This window comes from Thermobia domestica, chromosome 9 (assembly GCF_964235325.1).
Source record: "Thermobia domestica chromosome 9, izTheDome1.hap1.1, whole genome shotgun sequence".
In the NCBI taxonomy this organism is placed as follows: Eukaryota; Metazoa; Arthropoda; class Insecta; order Zygentoma; family Lepismatidae; genus Thermobia; species Thermobia domestica.
Genome location: NC_137462.1, coordinates 90,914,779 through 90,939,439, shown reverse-complemented (window position 1 = coordinate 90,939,439; position 24,661 = coordinate 90,914,779). Strand labels below are relative to the sequence as shown.

At 35.7% G+C, this 24,661-nt stretch overlaps 1 protein-coding gene across 3 annotated transcripts in view; it reads right to left on the bottom strand.

The window, feature by feature from the left end:
- Window positions 1–24,661, bottom strand: part of Vkor (Vitamin-K epoxide reductase) — an 82,587-nt gene that overhangs the window by 48,500 nt on the left and 9,426 nt on the right. The window contains exon 3 of one of the 3 annotated variants that reach the window (XM_081771547.1): window positions 8,070–14,436. The exons of 1 other annotated variant lie outside the window; for it this stretch is intronic. In XM_081771547.1, the coding sequence (XP_081627673.1) occupies window positions 14,342–14,436 (95 nt within the window). In that variant the 3' untranslated portion in view covers window positions 8,070–14,341. One more of the 3 variants, XM_081771545.1, reaches the window with a different exon arrangement.

Genomic DNA, 24,661 nt, shown 5'->3' with positions numbered 1-24,661 from the left:
ATGGCATAAGAGTAAGAACCAAAGAGACTGTTATAATAAAGTGAAACCTCGTGCCATCTATTTTGATTGGAAGAAAGACCAAACGTTCACGATGTCCGGAAGTCAGAGATATGAAGATAGAAGAACATTATTGTATCATGTAGAAAGGGGTAACAAATTTCCCGGCTATGCTGGAAATGCTTTGACCGGATCAGCATCAGCAAAGAATATTGCTAGTTTTATCTGCCGCGAATTACAAGAAAATGATGTGAATCTATCAGATGTGGTAGCTAACGACTGCGATGGAACTAATATTAATGTTGGGTCAAAAGGAGGAGTGATTAGAGTGCTCGGAAACCATTTACGGAGGCCCTTGCAGTGGTGCATGTGCTTATTGCAGTTCATTGATCTACCACTTCGTCATTTACTAAAAGAAATCGATGGTGTAAATACTGACCCTTACACTTTCTTTGGCTGTATTGGTAGATCATTTGTGAAATGTGAAACAAATTCAGTGTACGGCTTCGAAAAGATTTCTTCAGAACCTCCTACACTCCTAAATGTACCTGATTTCAGTTATGATCAGAGGTATTGTGTGAAATACTCCAATCTGTAATAAGATGAGACTGATAAAAGCCTAGCAGATTAAGAAACCTGGGAAACTTGGGCATGTTCGCTGGTTAACAGTGGCTTACAGACTTTTGCGTCTATAGGTGTATATATATCAATGCCAAATCCTTCAGAGGAGCTCAAAACTCAATCAAAGTTCTTGGTAAAAGTATATGCACCAGTGTGGTTCAACATCAAATTGAAACCTCTTGTCAAATACGGAGCTAAACATTTGTTCTTGACCATAAAACTTCCGCGATATTTGCAAGAATTATACAAGACTCCAGTCAATAAATTAATTTCCAGAAATGCATTCTACGTGCATCGTCAAAACATTCTCATTGCCATGATTGATGTCGACAGATCAACTACACGAATCCTTGCTGTTGAGAAAATATTCCAATCCACAAAGCAGTGTAAACCTTTTGAAATTCGTTTCTTCGAAGTGCCAGTATTAAACTTCGAGACTAATAAAATTACACAGAAATGATAAACTGGAATGAGTGTAATATAACAGAATGCTAATGCTACTGACTCATGGGACAGATGAAAAATTGCAAGAAATTCGCGCTTCAGAAAGTACATGTATTGATATCCCTGAGTTGAAATATCATACGTAAGTAGTGGAAAGATTAGTGGAAATAATTAGTGAAACTTCTTTCAGTATGTGGGGCACGAGAGAGCGATTTCTTCATTGTTTCCAAAATTGACTCGAGAAAATAGATGCCTACTTTTGAGACAAAGTCGCAGTATTTTGCAGGAAGACGTGAACGAAACTTATGAAACATTTAATGTAATGTTAGCGAGTGCGTGGGATTGAACTCGACGGCAGTCACCTTTTAGTGGTGAGTTCTGGCTTGATGTAGCCTGTTACATAAAATATGAACTTGGGTAGCCTTAGAAATGCAACTCGTCACGACAACGAATCTTAACACTCTCAAATTACAGTCTACTTCAAGCGAAGAGCTGTCTAATAATTACACAAATACACAACAAACGTGTATTTGTTTACAAAATCTACGAAACTTAAGGCCCATTGACCCCCGGCTAAGAATATTTTAGAGAATTAAAATTTTCCATGGTAAAGTACTACGATATGACACAACTTCTGCCCCATATCCAAATTCGAATTTAGATTTTTTTTTTTAAATTGGCCCCTTTTCACTTATTTGCATAATCTATCAAACTTACGGCCCATTGCGCCCCGGCTAAAAATTATTTTAGAGAATTGAAATTTTCCATGGTAAAGTACTATAATATGATGCAACTTTTGCCCCCTATCCAAAATCGAATTTCGAAAAAAAAATTTTTTGGCCTGTTTTCACTCCACCCTAACATACACGTGCTGCAGCAGAAATATTGCGGGAATCAGACGAAACAATTTCCTCTTCACCAATCAGCAAATAGTCCCGCGCGCAGCGATACAACATCAAGTTACGCGGTTTGTTTTTGAAAGGTGCAAAGGACTGTGAAAAACGCTTTAGTAACGAAATAAATTACCATAAGTGTAAAATAAAAAATGTGCAAAATGAAGAAAATCAATATTCAGTTGCAGAAAACTGATTTCCTGTTGGTGAATTCCTGTGTATATGTACAGTATGCATCAACATTTATCCATTGGTGCGAAAATGTGACAAGGTTAGTGCAGTATTGCCATATAAAAAGACTATTTAATGCAAGTTCGTAAAATGGGCGTTTTTTTTGTTTTTTTTTTTACAGAAACGCGGCCCCTGGCAACACTGTTGTTGTAAAATTACTGCAACAGGTGTGTTTTACGTTAATTAATGATAAGCAATGAGAATTTGCACCTAATTGATAAAATGAATTTTTATTCAAAAATTTGTGATAAATTTGGGCGAGGGGAGGAGGAAGAAAAGCACTGATCACACAAGTTAGAAAATGGTTGAAATAAAATGAAAATATCAAAACTGGAATAACTTAAGGAAATAGCTTTGTAATCTTTGTCTCCATTGAAGATTCTGTCTGCTCCAATTCCGTGCCATTCTCGTCATTCCAACATCTTTTTCTCCGCAAGACATCATCTTGCTTATTACACTCAGTACAAATTCAAATTAAAACTGAAGCAAGTTAAAAAGTTTGGAACTACAGGGATTCGAACCCGGACCCTCTGCTTACAAATCAAATGTGTTAATCACTCATTTACGCTAATCGGTTTCTTAAGTTCACACAAAAACTGTTTCCTAGTTAAAATACTTTCATGTATATCTAGACGAGCCACTAAGGCCCTATGAAGAGATCCTTATTAGTTGAGTTAATTAATTTTCTCATCAAATTTTCTTGTTTAGATATTTGTCATTACAATTCTATTGCTTTATTATTAACAACCATTGCTACCCCCCATCATTTCACAGGTTCAGCCTGTTTTACAGTTGTTGGGACGTAAAAGAAAATGAGAGTTGTGTGGGGGGAGGGGGAATACGTTTATACTTGCAAATGTAATTTCTGATTTTTCACTGCGAATTCAGTCGTATCTGATTGTAAACAAAGGCTAGTGAGAAATAGAAAACAACTTTTACACGAAATAGTTGAGGAATTTGGGTGAATCGTTTGTTAATCATGAGTTCTTGCGTTCAAATCCTGGAGTAGGTCATTTTGTTTCGTAACCTACCTGGAGACCGAAGATCTCTTTCAATAACCCCTTATCAACTGTTCTTTTTACATTTGATGAGGGGAGTATGATACGAGACATACGGTAGCTGAAAACAGGGTATTATTTTCATTATTCTATTATTATCCTCTCAAGTGCGAGGGACCAGGGTTCCATTCTCGGTAGGAACTCATGTGGTTCGGATCTCATGTTGAGTTGTGGATTCAAGTCTCAAACAGGCCCGCTGTTGAGAGGGACACTAAACTCTCATTCACCAACTGTTATTATCTAAATCGTGACATAAAATCATTCTGCAATGTTTTCTTAACGAATAAAATAATAGTATGAGGAACAGTCAAATGAAAACCGAACACAAGCGAAAACGTACCACGGGGATATTATTATTATTATTATTCAAAACTAAGTCAATTACCAGACGCGTTAATACATTTATCCCACTGGGAGATGGGATGATCAATTCCTGTATTTTACAAGGAGTTACGTCGCTGACGGATGCACAACCTCACCCACTCTTGCATTTCCTCGTCCGACTGAAACCGACAGTTTTTCTTCAGGTCGCCAAAAAATATGAAAATCACCAGGGGAAAGATCTGGGCTGCACGGAGGATGTTAAAGTGTTTCCCAATCAAAGTTCTGAAGCATATCTCTCATCAAGTTGGCAGTATGGGGACGTGCATTATCATGCAAAAGGATGATTCCGTCTGACAGCATTCCAGGGCGCCTTGACTGTATGGCATGTCTCCGTTTCTGCAGTGTCTTTATAGCGCTTCGCATTTATTGTTATCCCACGCTCGAGGAAATCAACAAGCAGAGAGTCCCTGCAGTCGAAGGTCGTCATGACTTTATCGAAACTTGTGAGAACTGCTTTGGATTTCTTTGGCGGGGGAGAATTGGAATGTTTCCATTGTAGGCTTTGTCGTTTGCTCTCGGGCTGAAAATGGTGGCACCACATTTCGTCCCCTGTGACGATACAGGACAGAAACACTCCTCCTCATGGTACTGCTGCTGATGCATCGGACATGAAGCCATTCTGTCAATCTTTTGTCCCTCCGTCAGCTGATGCGGAACTCACTTTGCGCAAATTTTTCGGAACTGCATATGTTCCTTGATAATGGCATGCACGGAGACATGGCTGATTCCGACCTGACCACGAATTTCTTCCTCTGTGATTCGTCGGGTTTCCTGGATAAGACTATTAATCCGCGCAATCACATCGGGAGTAATGGCTCGATGCGCCTGTCGTGGGCGTGAATCGTCTTGCAGTGTTGTGGGTCCTTCTCGGGATCTCTTATGCCAGTCCAAAACACTCGTCAGCGACATGCAGTGTTCGCCATACATAGCAGATATGCGACGATGAGTTTCGCATGTTCTAACACTCGCAGTCACCAAGAAACGAACCACACCTCTTTGCTCTTCCTTGCTTGCCTCCATTTTTCATGCTGGACGAACACACTTTTCATCGCTCATCTATAGGGCAATAAACGAACAACTGTGTGTACCTTGAGTTGTCTGTCACTATGCATTTCTCCTCCCGAGTGAGTTACCACTATGTAGTATCAATAAGTAACAGCAGTGTTGCCGACTCTTGCGAGGAATGCGTTTTATGGAGGATATTCCGTTTTCATTTGACTGCTCCTCATATATAGAATACGGTGATACCATGTCATTTAAAAAATATATAACTTTATGTTGGGTTGGGAACTCTGTTAACCGTGTTGTATCACAGAGTATGCCGAACAATGTTCCCTGTTGACATCTGCATGGTACGAAATTTTAGCATCTTTTGTGCATTACTTTAAAAGTTACAAGGGCGTATCAAGATAAATAGTCCACCCTGTATATTAGTCAGTGCAGTGCAAATTCCAGTGTAAAAAAAACAAAAAATAAAAGTTTCAATATCACACGTGATGAGTGAGTGCTTTATATATAAGGGTATATTATAAATGATAAAGGATATTACTTACGTCGTCCAATACATTAAAGGAATCTATAATTTCACAAACAGTGCATTATATCATTCACGTACACACACACTTAGTACCTAAAACTGATTATATTTTGCTGTGGAGATGGTTTTGCACTCTTGGGTGCTGTTGCGACCTTGCATAGCTTCCTGCAGGAAGTTAATTATTATATTGTATTAACTTACTCGAGTTAGATGATGACTTTTCTTCATGCAGATTGACTTAAAAGATTATAAGGTGTGACACAATGAAGATGTTCTCGCATATGGTTGCCTTGAATTAATTTCTCTTACATAACGTTACATTATATTCGCAGTATGAACAAGGTACATTTCTCTATTATATGTTCATAAGTCCTATTATAATTGTTCATATTTTGGCTTCAGATACTTTGCAAATTTTACTTACGTTTCGTATTTCTCCTCTCATTAATTTGTAACGATCACATTCGGAAATAGAAAACGCCGACATCTGCAGAAGGGGATGCAGTACGAAAAGGAAAAGTTATTATTTATTTAGTACTAGCAGCGTTCACCCCGCTTCGCTGCGGTCACCCCGGAACGCAATAAACTTTGTTACTTAGATAATTTTTACTTTTTCGCTTTCAAGTGATATGATAAAAACCATAGTAGATTGCAGTAAATGTTAACATTATATCGCCTGTCATTTATGTTAACCCGCCCCGCTTCGCTGCGGTCACCCCGGAACGCAATAAACTTTGTTACTTAGATAATTTTTACTTTTTCGCTTTCAAGTGATATGATAAAAACCATAGTAGATTGCAGTAAATGTTAACATTATATCGCCTGTCATTTATGTTAACCCGCCGAGTGACACGGTCATGCGGGTTGCATATAAATACGTTTATTTTTATACCTATGATGAACTAACAAAGGATTTGTACGTTATGGACACTTGAATGGTCAATTATCTCAAGACACTGGTAATTAAAAATTAAAGTGATATGATAAAAACCATCTAGGGTCCAAATCCTAATAACCCCCCAAAAATGAAAGAAATTGGTTCAGCCGTATTAGCGTGATGAGCTAACAAAGGATTTGTGCGTTCTCTTTTATATAATAGATAGTTTTGATAATTTGTAAATACTCATATTTTAAGTTTGGAAATAAATGTGCATAACATCACATAACATCTTAGCCAACAAGGAAGCTTTAACACTTAAATTTTTACGTACAAGACATTCTATCTAGGATATGAGTCTCAATACATCATACTGTCGAATCGGACAATTAAGTCGTCTTCCTATAATTAGCGTAACCAGGAAAATATTTGCCAGTTAGGCGGAAGAATAGCATAGGCCATCGTTACAGAAAAAGAGGATTCGATGATAGACAAGCTAGAACTATGATAAGTATAAGTTAGTGGTGAGTAAAATCTTTCTGTTGATACTACAAATACAGTAGAGAATAAGTCCGACTCAATACAGATTGGTTACATTCTGATATCAGAATAAGTCTTTTGCTATTAACCATACACTATTTAGAATATCAAAATACCTCAGCACCAGTTTGGAATATAGCCTAATTTGATATTTCTTGTTTTATTTGTTTTGCTCAATTGATATTCATTACATTTTTCCTATAAATTTATGGCGAATGTGGCCTGCAAGCCCCAAGCTATGAGTAATTTAACGTCAAATTTCTGGGCTATGAAAGTTTGTGCTGCAGTATTGCATTGCATCAAGACAACGAAATGAATCATTGGTTCATAGAACTATGGACGTAGATTATCGTCACGCGGTAGTAACGAATATACTGCTGTATTCGCCGTACATACGATCTGATTGATTTATCTACAAACTTCTCCAAATTAAGCATCGCAAATAACCTTCACACCGATAATTTATGAATTTTGTACACTTAAATTTCCATTATATTTCTTCACTTAGGGGCCGCAGTGGCTCAGTGGTAGAGCGTTCACCTTTGGTGCATGGGGTCCTTGGTTCGATCCCAGCTCGCGCCAACTGAACTTTGTGATGGACAAACACCGTGTGTTGGGTTTTCTCGGGGTTCTCCCGTTTCCTTCTACTTTTTTCATTCCACCATTTCATTCATTTCTCATCATCACTGTCTCCTTTAGAATAGCCGGGAGTAATAATCGTGGGACGTAAAACTCAAAGATTTCATTTCTTTCTGCACTTACAAAATTCAGATAAACTACTGACACGTGAGAAAACTTTACTCGAAAAGTATTCTAGAATTAACTACTAACGCTTTCTACTTACATTCATAAAAGCATTACGTCATGTCTCAGCTAATGCTGCCTAATAAGATGTGTATACTCTATTCCTGCAGTAGTTCTCATTAACTGCCTCGAATAAACACAACAACAAAAGATGTCGACCTCTAACAATTAATGTTACAGCGTTGTTATTTAGATGCAATTTATATCATAGTTACACATGGATGCAATGTATCATAATGTCATTTCACTCTTACTTGCTTTTCATGTTTGTTTACTCTATAGTTATTTGCAATGGTCCTTCAGCGACTTGTTGTACGTTCTTTATACTAAGAAGCTAATTCTAAGAAGTGACAACTGTAACAACAGAACTTGCTATTTCACATATGATACTTCTGAAGGAGAAACCATTATTTCTTTGAACAATCGGCCACTATTCGTTAATATGTATATTTATATCCTGTTGTTTGATAAGTAGAGCAAGGATTGAGAGTGACAATGGCTCTAATTATAACTACTAATCATGCATTCAGAGCATGACAAAAATTAATACAACTTAAATAAGCGGAAGATTATAGCTCTTAACGCATATTCTTACTCCATATTCAGACAGACAAAAAAAAAAAAAAAAAAAAAAAGAATCAACTAGCAGTTAACCACCAAAGTTGTTGAAATGAAACATTCAATAACATCAAATATAGAATATATTTATCCAGTAATATTAAATATAGAATATATCAAAAATACAAATTCAAACATTAAAATATTTAAACTCTTCTGTTTTGTAATACATTTAGCTTCCCAAAAATAATGTTCCAAAATAGTTTAAAACCCTATAGCACTACTTAACAAATTAATGTCTGATGGCAGGGTTTCCTGCCATGAATTTATACTCTTATCCTGTCCACTTCTGTTTTCTACTGAGAGTCAAGTTTGTGATGTAGAAAAGTATAATACAGCATTACCAAAGGATAAAACAATAAACTCCAAGTACGATATTCTTTTTGCTTTCCTTAACATTTTTCTACGACTGGTTGTTTCAAAATTAAACGAATTTAACATTTGAACATTGCTATTTAACTTGAATATCCAAAAAAGATATTAGGTTGTCTCTACAAAACAATAGCCAGAAGCTATGTGATTAATTCAGGTTTTATGGATCACTTAACAAGCACACAAAACTGAACTTTCCAAACATTCTGAAAGACAATCTGTAAATCTTGGACTTAAAATTAGTCTAGATCAGAGATCACCAAACCGTCGATCGCGAGCTACTAGTAGCTCGCGGGGACATTTTTACTAGATCGCGTTAACGCTCCGGTTGGCTACCTTTGATTTCTCCACTTGATAGGCAATAAACACATGTAAGATTTTTCTTTTTAAAAAAGTTAGTTTTTTTTTAAGCTTAAAGTAGGATTTAAAAACGGTACGGTAGCTCAGAAGCTTCACAAGTTTGGCGATCACTGGTCTAGATTAATGGCTTTTCTCTCATAATTAATTATTAATCTACAACATATTTACTAAAGCTAAATTATACTAAAGTCATATACAGATCTCTCAGCAGAACATTGAAAAACTATAGGACAATTTGGTTTACAAAATAGGACAGTTTGGTTTATACAATAGATTATGCTCTGAAGCACAGAAAAAAAAAATAAATGTACTGTAAGAAAAGGCCACCCTTCACTCCAATAGGCAACTGGAAACAAGATTTAGATTAATACAGCATAAGAGTATATACAACATTTTACTTTTTAAACTTTGTAAACCTGCATTGAAATAAACGATTTGATATACTAAGTAACTGGTTCATATTAACTTTGCTATCTAATTAACTTGAACCAAAAAAAAAGTCACTGAACAAAGCAATGTTTATTATAAAAAATAGTAACTGTGTAATGAAATATTTGAATCTAATTAAACATTGAATTATTTGATCAACGTATTTTCTTCTAAAATAAATAATATAATAGCATTTCACTTGTCATAGCCCTGCGAATTATATATGCACACATTTCTAACAACTGTTATACAACATAAATTAAAGGACATTTCCCACTTCATAAATGATTTCCAGGACATTTCCAGGATTTTCACCATTTTTCTGCATTCCATAACTTTGCAGGACGTTCACGAAACACTTTTATTTCCAGGTTTTCCAGGACGCGTGTGAACCTTGCATATTGTGTACAGCAATATTGGATGGCGTTGGGATATGTTGGTCAATACCAACACACCTCAATGCCGAACCAATACTGCTGCATACACTGATGAAAGAAAATGCTAACACAGCTTACGTTATAAGAGACTGGAGCACGGTAATGTTCCTCAGCTAAGCTTCATTGAGAAAGAATAAGCACATAGGAAACACAGAAAACAATGGACATAGGAGGATAGTAAAGAGCAAATTAGAAAAAAAAAATAGTGAGGATTACTGACTTGTCCTTTAAAAAAATGCTATAACTTATTTAGCATATTGCTAATATGTAGCAATTTAAATCGTCACTGGAACTGTCTTTGGTTTGTATTTTTAATAATGCAATCACAAAATATAAGACATATATAGGACAAATATACACAAATTTCCAAAATATAGGAAATAATAGGAAAATAGAACAGCTGGGAGCCCTCCATATATTTAGACTACCTGAAAGGAGACTATAGGTTTGGCCACTTTAGTCAGCAAATAAATTTCAAAACTATTGAAATAGGTTCTTTAGTAATGAAAGCTGGTTACCCACTACAAAACGAAAACCTCAACAAGTAACACTATTAATTAGAATTTTGAAACTCGCAAACTTCATAAATAATGTCCTATACCTTATAATGTATACAGTATTCAACCAACGCTGCTTCTTCCTTTCTAACAGTGTATTCGACATTGATCCAATAAAAATAACAGAAATTTTATTTTATCATCATTATCACATTACTTGCTTTTCTCTTGTATTTTCTAAAAGATTTTTTTTTTTTTTCGTAATTATATGAAACATTGAAAAGACATCCACATGCACAGAGAATATGTAATAATACTGAAATATTTATTGTGATACCACTCTTCCCAACACCACATGCTCACATTGTACAGTTAATTTCCTAATCAGTTTCCTTATTTATTTCTCTATATTTATTTATTTTCGAATCTTCTGCTCCACAATTCCAATCCTTACGCTAAAGGAAACGAGTAGATATAATAACTGATTTTACAGAAGGAAAAATTGGTAGAAGTGAAGAGAGTAAGCGCCTATGTCTTATAAGTGGGTGTGATGACGAGAAAAAACAAGTCTTGGATGAAGCTAGATAGAACTCTGCCGAAGTGTTCATTACATGAAAAAATTGTCCTAGGAAATCTCAACAATGAACATGTAGGACGATCAAGATACGAAATAATACAAGCAGGATATGGATTGGAAGAGAAAATGAACAAGGTAAGAACATACTACAAGTGGCGCAAGCATATGATCTTGCTATCTTGAATACCTTCTATAAGAGTGGCACCGCAAGGTCTCAGATTGACGTCATCTTATGGAGGAGAGAAAACCTACGTGACACGAAGGACTACAAAGTAATAGCAGGTGAGAGAGTCTAACGAAGCAACATCGCCTCGTAGTAACTGATATCTGCATCAAGGAAAACGAAGAAAACGACAAACGTTCCTGTTCGAACGAAGTGGTGTAAACTAGAGGGAACAAGTGCTGAAAAGATGCGAAAGAGATTATCACATCGCAAGTACTGCTAATGAAGGAAGAAGAGCTGCACGTGGAAGAGGAATGGACCAAAGTATCGGTAGACTCAGAGAAACAGCAAGGAAAGTTGTAGGAGAAACAAAAGGAAGCGGCATCATTGATAAGAACAACAAAGTAGTTCAAGCAGCTGTGAAGAAGGAAAGATACAAAAAGTGGTAGAACTCTGGCAAGCAATAACACCTGAAGGATTACAGAGAGAGAACAACAACTCCAAGAAGGCAGTTAGTGCACCAAAAGGCAAAGCTTATAATCAGTTGCACAACCTGGAAACAAAAGAGGGAGAACAGATTAAGCACAACTTTTCGAAGGTAAGAAAGAGGCAAAATGAAGTTATTTCGCATGTACGCTGAAGACAAGGAAGCAGTGAAAGGGGTATTTCCAGAAATTTCTCAATGAAGAGAATCTGATGGACGTTGCGAAAATTTACCCATGAATCAAGAACTTGTTCGCGCTGCAACTATGGTAGAGGTGGGAAATGCTATTAAAAAGATGAAAAGTGGTAAAGCTCCATGACCGGTCAATATTCCTATCGAAGCATGGAAAAGTTTAGGTAAAGAAGAAATGCAGTGGTTTACTCGACTTCTTAATAAGATATTGGAAACAGGAAGTATGCCAAAAGGATGGAGAAGCAGTTATGTTGTGCTGGTTTTTAAGAAAGAAAGGAGGTGTGCAAGAATATGGCAAATATAGGGAAATAAAACTTATGACCCATGCAATAAACCTCTGAGAAAGAGTGATAGAAGCAAGATTGAGAGGAGAGAACGAAATAACAGAGAACCAATTTGGTTTCATACCACAACGGTCGACAATTGCAAGATCTGTACTTAGGATACTAATGGAAAAGTACAGAGAATACAGAAGGACCTCCAAATGGCTCTAATTGGCCTAGGAAAAGCATATGATAGAGTGCCATGGGATCATATTTGGTGGGAACTGAAGTTTTTTTTTTTTTTCTGACTACAAAGCTGACGCGAGTTTTTATAATTCACTATGTGCTGAAGCGAATTGCCGCAAAATCATCACAGTGTGACTAGATCATTTTAGGCACAAAAACCTTTCCAGTAAATGTTATATTACTTTGCATGAAAAAATATTGCTACGTAACCTAACGTAACATTTTCATGCAGAGTTTGTTTTAGAAAACTTAATCTACGTTTTCTGTTTGTTCCAGGTGGAATATGCATGAAATTGTTGAGATTATAACACAGGAAGATGACGTTCTGGATGACGAGATCACATTACTTCCACCTGAAAGTTTCCTCTCCGAAGAAAACAGTGAGAACAAAAATGACGCTAACCTGTCAAGTCAACAGTTATTGTCCGAAGCAGAAGCTAACGTTCGAAAAATCATCGGTGGGGAAGTGGCAGAGATACTAATTCCAGATGGAAGTACAAACAGCAAGTCAGATGCAAATATCAATGATGGATCGTCAGAAGAAAAACAGACAGACATCCCCGAACCTACAATTTCTTTCAAAGATCAACATTTGCCCCTAACTGATCAAGAACTTCAGATTTTGAGAATCAATCACCTATAAAAAGAAAGAAAAAACTATCACTGTGTAAGAAAAGACACAGCACATATTCGTGAGAAAGAATTTGAACTACCTGTTTGGCTGCAAGACAGAGATAGTGATCCGGTGAATTTATCGAGTTGTTTTACGATACCAGTGTATGCAGTAAAGTTTGTAACTATGTAAACCTCTACGCATTTCAACATGGAGAACCTAATCTTAACTTGACCATCGATGAGCTGAGACTTTTTCATGCTATTCTTTTGGTTAATGGTTACTGTCGAGTTCCTCGTTTCCGAATGTATGGGGAAGAAAGCCCTGATTCTCATAACAAAGCCATTAGTGAAGTTATGTCAAGAAACAGGTTTGTTCAAATAATTTAACAACAATAACTTAGAAAGCAGTCGTTTCGCCAAAGTGCTCCCTTTGTACAAGAAATTAAATAAAAGGTGTATGAAATATTACCCAAATGAGCATGTATTGATGAATCAATGATTCCTTACCTTGTACGACATGGTGCAAAACAGCACATGTCAGGAAAGCCAATTAAATTTGGATCTAACGTTTGGAGCTTGTGCACATGTTTAGGTTACCTTATTCAGTGCCAACTATATGGTATGAAGGGGCAAAAACTGGTAATACACAACCTGAAGTTGGTGTTGGGGCGTCAGTTGTTTTGGATCTTCTAAATAAAATACCAGCAAAGAATACAATGTATTCTTCGATAACTAATTCACTAGCGTTAGGCTGTTAAAGAAGCTAAAAGAAAAAGGAATGAATTCCACAGTGACGATTCGTGCAAATCGATAGAAAGTTCTCCTTTGAATGATGCAAAGCAGTTGAGTAATAAGTCTAGAAGTTCATATGACCCAGTTACTGAGAAAGAATCAGGTGTTACTCTAGTTCGTTATCACAATAACATCGTTACGATTGCATCGACCTCATCAGGAGTTAATCCGATTGCAAGAGCAGAGAGATATAGTCAGCCTGAGAAAAAACACATACTCGTGGATCAGCCTTCTTGTTTGTTTTGTACAATAAATACATGGGCGGAGTAGATCGCATGGACGAAAATATATCAAATTATTCGTGGAAAGAAGTGGTACTGGCAACTTTTGATGTTTCCTTTGAATATGTCAATGAATATCGTCGGCTGTTATACACCGTTTAACATCTATGACCCCTTCAATAACTTTCATTATGTCTTTTGTGCAAATGATAGCATAAAGTCTCAGTTATAACCAAACAATAATTTTTCCCAAAACAAGAAATAAATTTATAAGGTCACGTCTATACCAACACTCTCACCTAATTCTGCTTTTGTCACAATTACTTATATAGATTTGTTAGTTATAGAAAAGCTTACTACATATCCTAATTATCAACAAATGAAATATTGAATGGCACAGTGGTGCTATCTTTGATGCTAGATATTGAGATGTTTCTGATCCAATAATCTTTCAATGACTTGTCAATGAATACCGAACACTTGGAGATTAGTACTTATAAGAACAATCGGAATTAAGTTCGCTTTCGTGCAAATTCTCAGCTGTTTATTGATTTCTCTCATTTTCATCGTCACACTACAAGAAATTAGAGTAGAATAGAAAATATAGAAAGCGTTTTAATAACAAACTATGAAGAAATCTCGAGTAAAAGAATTTTTAAAAGTATTGAAAAAGATATAGTCTTCCGAGGTTATTCGAACTCGGTTCTTCTTGTCTTCTTTTTCTTATCTTCGTTTAATGCCGTCAAGGAATGCACTGAAATTGCGCAAACTTTCACTCCCTTATCTGTTGACAAAGATAAAACCTCAATGAGCAGGCAACAAAACTGGAAATTGTACAAAATATGTTGTGCAACGTTGCCATTATTACCATAAGCATTTCGACTAATAAAACAGTCACCAATGCAAGTTGTGTTAGGGTAAAAATACAAAGTAATCGATCAAATCCAGTAGCATTTTCAGTTACCGCTATTATATGTATGCACGAGAGTCATTAGAGAGGGGAACGGGAACATGTCCCAGTCAATAATTTCCTGTATCATATCTCACTGTAAGATTGCCTATAGGGTTACAATTGCACGAACTTATATAAAATAAACAATATATATATATTTCTAGAAGTTCCCTTTAAATATCGTAAACAGGCGTTCAATCAATTAGAGATAAAGACTTGTTTACATTTTCCAGTTTCGGCCAATCACAAACAAGAATTTGTTTACATATTTCAGGTATGTCTACCATGTATCTAAGTAACTGTTCTTTCACCTCTCTATAAATGATCCTTACATTTGCATTTGCACTTAGTTACTGTTCTTAGGTGCTGTGAGAAAGAGTTGTCGACAATGATCTGGTCCAGGTGTTATTGATATAATTATAGTCTATTATTTTTTTTAATTTAATAATACCATGTAGATTTTGTTGTTGTTATAGATTAACATAGTTGAAAATAGAATCTTATTTTGTTTGACTGAAGAATCTTAATTCATTCATCACTCTTTAAAAGGAACAAATAAACTGCTGTTCTAATAATGTACAGACAGAATGAAGATATTATAAAGCAAACAGTAGGTTCCATCAATTTCACTACTTTCTTAATGCTTAATTATTCCAAGATTCAAGCTGTAAACGTGAAGTGTTCTATTAAGTATATATTTTTCTTTGTAAATATTAGAATGAAATACAAGTATATCTCACAAAGGAATGGTGTTTGTACTTTTTCTATTTCGGTGCAAAATTTCACACAATTTACTGAATCATATTATTGGCAACGTCGCGGTGGAAATTTGGCAATTTCAGCCCTTTCTGTTCCTCGTTAATAAGTCATAGATTTCAGAGATTATCAACGATCTGATCCTTAGAAAAATTTGCGCAACCACCGTCGTGCTATCGTTGCACCACCGTCAAGGATAGGAACGAGATCTCTTTCGGCAGTAACGACATCCTATAAAATGGATTAGTGTTGCCGCGAAATTGAAAATTTCTTTAACAAGTTTAACTGGAATCTATGTTGCCAGGCTCATATTACTGGTGATTGTGGATATTTCTTAAGTTTTACCTCTGAGTCTATCTGCTCGAACCGGTTTATCGATCGTCATTGGTAGGCCATAGGATATGCATGGATCTACTGCTCGAACCGGTTTATCGATCGTCATTGGTAGGCCATAGGATATGCATGGATCTAAATAGAATTCAAAAGGCTTCGTTACAATAATGTCCATTTTTAACTTGACCCCTGTTTCCTCCACACAAAGCTCCTCATAAGCAAGTGTAACCAAACGCTTGCTTTATCTTTATATTTTTTAACGCTGATTCTTCTTTTTCTCGTTTAATTTTGTTTCATCCTTGATTTTTTCATTTCTGGCTTCGAGGGGGAGAGGTCCGGACCTCCCGGACCCACCCCTTGGCTACGTGCCTGCTAGTATATAATTCAGGAATAGTAATAGGTATAACCATAACTAGTAGAAAATATATGTGCGGAATATGATATTTTGTGTATCAGAAAGAGCAAACATGATTGGTAGAAATGTTATTATTCTTCCTGTCACGAAGGTTTAAACTAAGCTTCTTAATTAAGATACGGAGAGGTCTAACAGTAATTTTAGGTGCTTTACTTATTTATTTACTAATTAAAGAAAATTTTGTATATTCTCAAGCAAGAATGTATATCAGAGAATGTATTATCTTCCATTTTCAAAATAGTTTGTTCTACTACATGCGTTAACAGCTACCTGGCATTTACAAAACACTGAAGAGCAAAAGAAAAGAATCAATTTGTAAATTTGAAAATTACTGAAGTACTGAGGATTTCAAATCTCAACGAATGGAAAAATACATTTTTTGAATAATTTACAGTTACGTTATCGTCAATTTGTTTCTGCGTGTCTTACACGGAAAAATCAAAAAATGAATTCATATATATATGAATAAATCCTTTCATTGCTTTAGAACAAAATCTTTCCCCAATGTCAGAACAACGCTATCTAAATGAAATGTATACTTAAAATAATCATACATTTAAAAAAGTCTAAGGTACTTAGCTAATTCTGATTTACAAAAATTGATTCTTTAAAACTTAAAATGGAAATTTAATAAATTGAGCATAAGAGATCATAAAAGGAACACAAAATTGAACATCATAACACACAAACACAACATTTCTTTTTATTATATTAAACTGGAAGATTAATGATGGCAGATCACGTGAAAGCAGTCACAACTCAAGTTCGAAACGTTTGAATGCATCTAAACGTTAGACTTCATGCAATACTGGCCTTCCGATTATCTTTATGAATTGAGCATACTTTCACTAGCATATCTCAAACTAGAGCAGTTAAAACAACTGTCAGTTGACTAGGTTCTAATCCTTTGTCTAATCCAACAGTCTTACTGTTTCACACACTTGACAATCATATATTGAGAACAGATCTCTAGGAATATTGTTGTATACACACAAAAGAATGACAATTAGATTTCAAGTATGAGCTTATTCTGACTTCTTTGCGTTCGAAATATTCTTTGTTTGTGTCAAATTTCGTAGTTTATTCAACTTCAAAAGTGTCAGAATAAGATTGATTAAATTAATCACATACGTACTAACACAAACAATACAGAAGTCATGTAGCACAAATATTAAAATACATGCAAGATACAATGAACCAATGTTAGAGATAATACATAATATTACGTGTAGCTTGGCTGCAGTCAATGAGTTTACTGCACCTGAGAAAGAAAAGAAAAGAAAAGAAAAAGGAAATAATTACTAAAATATAAAACAATACTGCTTCAATCAATGATATACTTTTATTCGATACTACTTCCAGTCTAAACCACTCCTGGAAACGGGAAATAACAAAGAAAACTAAAAGAAAATAGAAATTTGCAGATCTCCCTGACCAATTTCAAAAATTTCAATCGATGACTGGAAACAAAACAGACCAGCAATGCTAAGTATAGCTTTCGGATTACATTTCAAATCACAATCATCGGAAGATAAACTTTTTATGGTTAAATCTGCATTTTACTTTCGGATGTATCGAAGTCAGTCACATTGTAATAGTGATTCTAGTGTAAAACCATTTTTCATTGGAAACAATTTACAATAAAGTAAAATATAGGAAGAGCATTCTGGAATGAAGTTGGCCATGGCTAGTCGCAGTATTCGAACATGAGACTACCGACTGGAGAGACCGTTAACCACACTCTGCATCTATGCTTACCTATACCTACATACAATCAAATTTCCTGTTTTTGTTAAAGGTATATTTCTTCACAGTACTTACATTACAACCAATTGTTTCTAAGATACGTGTTTATGTGTATACATGAATGTTACGCAGGAGTGTGCACATCTAGTGAAAACGTAACTGTCTGCACGGTGTCGAAAACTATTAACAACTAATGAAAAGAGCATGTAGAAGATAAACCGTTCTTATTAATGATAGCATAATTTTAAATGGTTCGTAATGTAAAAATGAGCATACCTTGACGGGTTATTTTCAACTTTCAGGCCTTGAAACTCCTCTCGATTAAAAAAGATCAAAAATCACGATATTCAGTGTGTTAAAGTACAAATGTCTCCAATATATAAAGTGGTAAAAACCAATTTAAGACATCCAATAGGAATTCACAGATCTGACCCAAAGTTGGCACACAAAAAGAAGGTGATGGTACATGGAAGCAATCCGAACATAGCGTCCTTAGGACATCTTGAACATGTTACAGCATGTTCAGAAAGCATACAGTACTCACATTAATAGCACGTGCAACCTAGCTGAATATCCATCAAGCAGCTGTTGGGGCAGATAACTGGTCTTATAAAGACAGAATGTCTATTTGGAATATGGTATACGAAATCGCTGTAAATCATCTAGAAACTGACGATGATCGCTGCTGAAATCTGTGGTTGGCAATCAAAAGCCGTCCCACATCTGATCGACAGGATTTATGTTCGGAGACCTAGTATATCAATGTAAAGATGCATGGAAATGTTTGATTCCTGCTAGAAGATGGAATCTGCAAAGTGTCTACATAAGGTCAGAGGACAAGAACAGCAACGTCAGTAAATAACGATACTGCGATATACTACTCAGTCATACCTATCTAAATGAAGACCACAGTCAAGTGAGATGTGTAAATTTATTGCTTCCATATAAGAATGCCAGGTGTAGATTCTGTATAGCTAGTGCGAACACACGGAGGACTTTCCTGCTCACCTACATATCTAGCTGTCACTGTGTCCGAGATACAAACGATTCTTATCGCTGAATATCAATGTTCCCCATTCGCAATGTCACTGTAATCTCTCCCGACACCACTGTTATTTATTTTTAAGAGATTCACGTCTTATGTTTGTGGCATTTAGATTAAAACGATGAAAAAGAGGACAATACACAACCTATGCCATAGCGGGACTTGAACCCGTCCAGACATCTTGCGATCACCAGCCTAATGCTTTAGAGCGCTCAGCCATTCCAGCCGACTCCATACTTTAACTATTCCCAAAGTCGGGAAGTTTACGCGTGAACAAGTTTTCATCTCTGGAAGGGATTTCTGCAGCAGTTACTCAAGCTTTTGAAGATTAAACAAAAGTAGTTGCCTAAATAAAATAGCAAATATGAGAAGCTAGGATGAAGTTAGTGAGAGGCAGAGGAGCTCTATAGGAAGATCGTAAGGAAATACTGCCTAAAATAAAATATCGTGTAAAAATAAAATTATTAATTATGAAATGATCCTCGTACCTTCGTAAATATATCTACTGTTCAGCTCTTTATGTTGATAGAAATCTCCAATTTCTCTTTCGATACTTCTGCAACGCTCAAGATTCTCCACATACCAACCACAACGGTACCTTTGAGCACAACTTTCCCGTACTATCAATTGCATTCTCCCAGACTACATCATGTTTCTCAAAGACATGAAAGGACTCCTATATTACTATCCTATCCATAAAATACATCCCTGATTTTAATCGTTTATAACTTCCCTTTCCACTAGCCCAGGTTTTAATACATTATTTTTTTATTATAATCTTACATTTACTTTCAGTTTCATTTAATTTATATACACATTACTACCAGAAAATAACAAAAAAAAATCAGAACACTAAACAAGATAAGCTTTATCAGATAAATAGAGGAAGAAGTAAGGAAAAAATTGAAGCACATGTAAGTGGGTCACAGTTGGGTGCCACATGAAAATGCTTCATAGTAACTTTTCCGTTCTTTAATATTTACTTCTCTCTTATGTCTCCCTTTTCCTTCTGATAATGCATTTGGCGAAAGAGCTTAATCGACGACTTTCGTGTTACTTGAAACTAATTTTACTGTCCCGTGAGTTTTTTTTTTTTATCTTCTTCCAGTGTTAAACGTCAGAAACCTATCACGCATGGGCGCCCGAAGGTGGAGGCATAGTGCCCCCCCCCCCCGGGCTCACGAAAGGAACTTAAGTTTCTTAAGATTTTCTTAATACAAGTAAAAAATACCAAACATAATATAGCAATAAGGGAGATGCCCCATCCCCTAGAAAATTTTCTTTGGTCGCCCATTCTATCACGTGACTGGTAGCCATTAATGATGGCGGATCTGAGGTTCCTCAGTTATCACTGCATTTTTGACACTTTTTTTTTCTTCCTACTTATTTTCAGCCTATAGCTACGAACAGAATACTACTGCGATTTACATTTCTACATATAGTCCTAAAGTTTAGCGTTTACTTCATTTTTAAGTACGGCATTGCATAAACGAAATAATAATGAAAAGACTTGAAGTTTACTTTTTATCTAAATGAAATTAAATGAATTTTCAAGTTTCACGTCCCACGCCTATGCCCTTTAGGCTAAAGGAGACGGATCATTAATGAAAGTGAATGATTATGAAATAATTGCTGGAATGAGAATGTGGGAAGCAGCAGAAAATCCACAAGAAACCCAGGAACACGACGTTGTTCACCAGAAAATCGTGTGGCAGGAGTTCGGACCAGGGAGTACCTCACATCGGAGGTAAGTGTTCTATCACTGTGCCCTTGTATTACTATTTAATTTCTGCTAATATATTCATAGTGTTTCAAAACAACACCGACAACGTTTGAGAGATGATTCCTGACACGAATATAAGACGAAAAGAAACTATACTTCTTATATTTTCTTTTATAACTAACTGTTCAGAATTTGCTGTTTATCAGTCTGTAAAGAAAAGTGTCAAATGTGTTCCAATTTATAATTTAAAAAATACAAGACTATATATAAAGACGAAAAGTATAGATTAATATGCGTGCAGAAATCCGTCATTTCGGAGTTATAGGCTTTCGAAAATAATAATAATAATGATGATGGATGATTGTTGTTGTTGTTGTTGTTGTTGTTGTTGATGATGATGATGTTGATGATGATGATGATGATGATGATGATGATGATGATGATGATGATGATGATGATGATGATGATGATGATGATGATGATGATGATGATGATGATGATGATGATGATGATGATGATGATGATGATGATGATGATGATGATGATGATGATGATGATGATGATGATGATGATGATGATGATGATGATGATGATGATGATGATGATGATGATGATGATGATGATGATGATGATGATGATGATGATGATGATGATGATGATGATGATGATGATGATGATGATGATGATGATGATGATGATGATGATGATGATGATGATGATGATGATGATGATGATGATGATGATGATGATGATGATGATGATGATGATGATGATGATGATGATGATGATAATGATGATGATAATAATAATAATAATAATAATAATAATAATAATGTTTCATAGCTCTAATAATATGGGACCTACTCTAGTCGAGTCAAGACTTTACTTAGGAACTAGTATGTGAGGTAGTTGGTGAGTACTTCAAATTATATGTCAGTAGCCAAACCCCCTCTATAAAAAAAATGTTGCGTGAGCACCGCAGAATTATGAAACATGTACTTTTGCATAGCGAACATATTAGTTCCTAAGTGAAGTCTTGACCTGACTACGGAAGGTCCCATACTATTGGAGCTATGGACCTTTAAAGTTCACTTTTTCATGTTTTCGGCAGCGTAACTCCGAAATGGCGGATTTCTGTATCCAGGTTGGTCTATACTTTTCGTCTTATCTTGGTGTCAGGAAGCACCTCCCAAACGTTGTCGGAGTTCCTTTAAAATACCCTCTATAAATATATGTGAGTGTGTGTTTGTGTGCAGGTGGGGTGTTAGTGAGTGCGTGCACACAAATCCGGGTCATGATCATTGTGCTAGAATGTTATGACCAGCTTAAGGTTAAAGTAGCTATCAAGAGCGAAGAAAATACGAAAGGAGGAGTCATGTTTGATCTCGTTTGCTGAAGAAAAAATAAGTGTATTATTGAAATTGCCGCAACAATGAACGATAGGAGAAAGTCATTGTAGAGAGACTACCTATCACCTGTAGTTATAATGGCTGTAATGCCAAATACTAAAGAAGAAAAAGGTAGCGGAGGATATTTTCGTTCAAATTTATTAGTGTTTGTAAACAGAAGTTCATTACAAAAATAGAATTTGAAATTAGCGATTCTACGTCATCTGTAAAGTAAAGCAACCCACTTGATTCACAGACTGAAAATCCACGATAATTAAAATGGTTCTTAACAGAGCAATCCTAACAATACACATTCATACGAATAGAGCGAGTAGTGATTTAGAAACTTGAGGAACTTCACAATACCAAGTTACTGTATAACATAGAATAACAGTCAGGACACTCCAGGATCAAATAAAAATACACGTATATTGCATAGAGTTGCAGTCGAAAAAAATGTAGAGTAACATCCCACCGTTATGCCTCCTAGGCTAAAGGAGACGGATGATTACTGTAATACAAATAAGTAACTGGAAATTACATCTCTTATGCTCATCCACCGGGAATTGAACCCGGGACCACGTACACCAAAGGCAGACGCGCTAGCCACTGAACCAGAGGGAAGGGCCAAGTTGTAGTCGCGAGGCCAAGGAGGAGGAGATTATTGAGTAGCCTATGAAGCTGGCAGATTAATACGGTATAAAACAATATTCCAGATTAATAATAAACTCTGCTTAAAGAAAAAAAAAAGTGAAAAGAATCAGCAACAGAAGCTTCAATATCGTCCGGTAGATGTAAACCGCTGGAGGAGATTTGTTGCCATCTAAGGCGATGTTTCAATAGTAGAACATGCGATACTGATAGCTGCAATTAAAGTCATCGTTATCCGTAAAGAATTCAATAGATTGTTTCCATTCGTTACCCATGAAGATACTAATGGATTGTTTCCAATCGTTACCCGTGATATTAACGGATTGTCTGAAATCGTTTCCCGTGAAGATATTAACAGATTGTTTCCATTGGTTACTCATGAAGATGTTAACGGATTTTTTGCACTAAGTATCCGGGCAAAATAAGAGCTCTATCTATTGCAAAAAAGCAAAGTAAAAACATTGCATTCGTTCAAGTTACCGTTGACTACTGGACGGACATAAGTCACTATTACTCGTTAAGATGTTAACGGACTGACTCAATTAACTAACTCGGACAAGATAACTGCTCTATCTGTTCTTTAAAATAAAATAAAAAATCGGTTCCGTTCGAGTTATCGCGTGGAGTAACGTACGATCGTACTAACATTACAACATTGTAAGTCCCATTTGCGCTATCCTACAATCCGAGCTAGTTTGGCTCGGCAGAGGGTATCACGCAATAAACAGTTTATGTCTCTGTTTTAACGAACCTTCGAAGTTTCATAATGTGCCATCAAGCTAGTTCGCTAGTTATTAAGAGTTAAGTTATTAAGTTACAGTATTTGCCAAGGAGTACTACGACTGTGGACGTTATTTTGGTTTGAATGTTACCTAGGACCCTTACGAAACCCACGCAAGACATCAAATATGCAGACATTTACAGTCGTCGCTGCATTTATGTTAATACCATTAACGTAGTGACGAATTCCTTTCTCACATAATCTTGTATTACTTTTTGTTTACAGGTGTACATTAGAACCAAAAGAAGAAGGAATTCTCCGTTTAATTGGGTAGTATGAATTTTTGAAAATGAAACATTTTCAGTTTAACATCGCACAATTATTCCATTTTCATTTACACGGGCAGTTATAATTAAACACCGGCAGTTGTGGCAAAATGCCATGTTTTGCCATTTTTACAAAAAATTGTGAATAAATACCATTTATTATGATCATTGCCCATAGTTGCCATTTTAAGATTGCCTCCTAAGGTTAGTTCACCTTACTACGGAAATGCAAATAATATTCTTCGCCGTCATCGTGATCACACTGAGATATAGAATTTAAAACTTCTCACTGGGTCGGTTATCAGCCTTATTGTAATGGGGACAAATAGATCGGCACTTACGTCACCAGTAAATGCCTCACTCAATTAATCATTACTGATGAACCAAATACATGGAAAGCAGGTTGATGAAATTAACTTCAAGGTTGTAACGTGCTTCAAATATGTTCCTGTTACACCGGTAAATGCTGAACGATCGTTCTGAAACCTCAAATGCATCAATTGTGTTAACAACTTAAAGAGAAAATTTATGATATACTATCAGAAGTGAGTTATGAGCTGTATGGTATGCCTGCCTTATTAATTGCTACGGCATTGTTTACTCAATATGAACTTCCTTTTTCTGTTACGTAGTTTTAGATCACGGTATTCATTAACACAGTTTCTCTTCAGTTTTGCGTTTATAATACTAATGTTTCTATGATTTGTAATTTTCTTCCTTTTTCCTCGTTTTGATGTGTTTCGGCTTATACTTTTAATGTTATTATTTATTTCTATTTACAATCCTTAATGTATAGTAATGCATTTAATGTACGCTTGTGGCATATTCATGACAAAAATTACAGTGAATATTTTCATTTTTGAGATACAAACTGCCATTTTTAAAATTTATTTACCCTGCCACTTTGGGTTTTTTATTTTGCCATAACTGCCAGTCTTTATTTGTAACAAAGT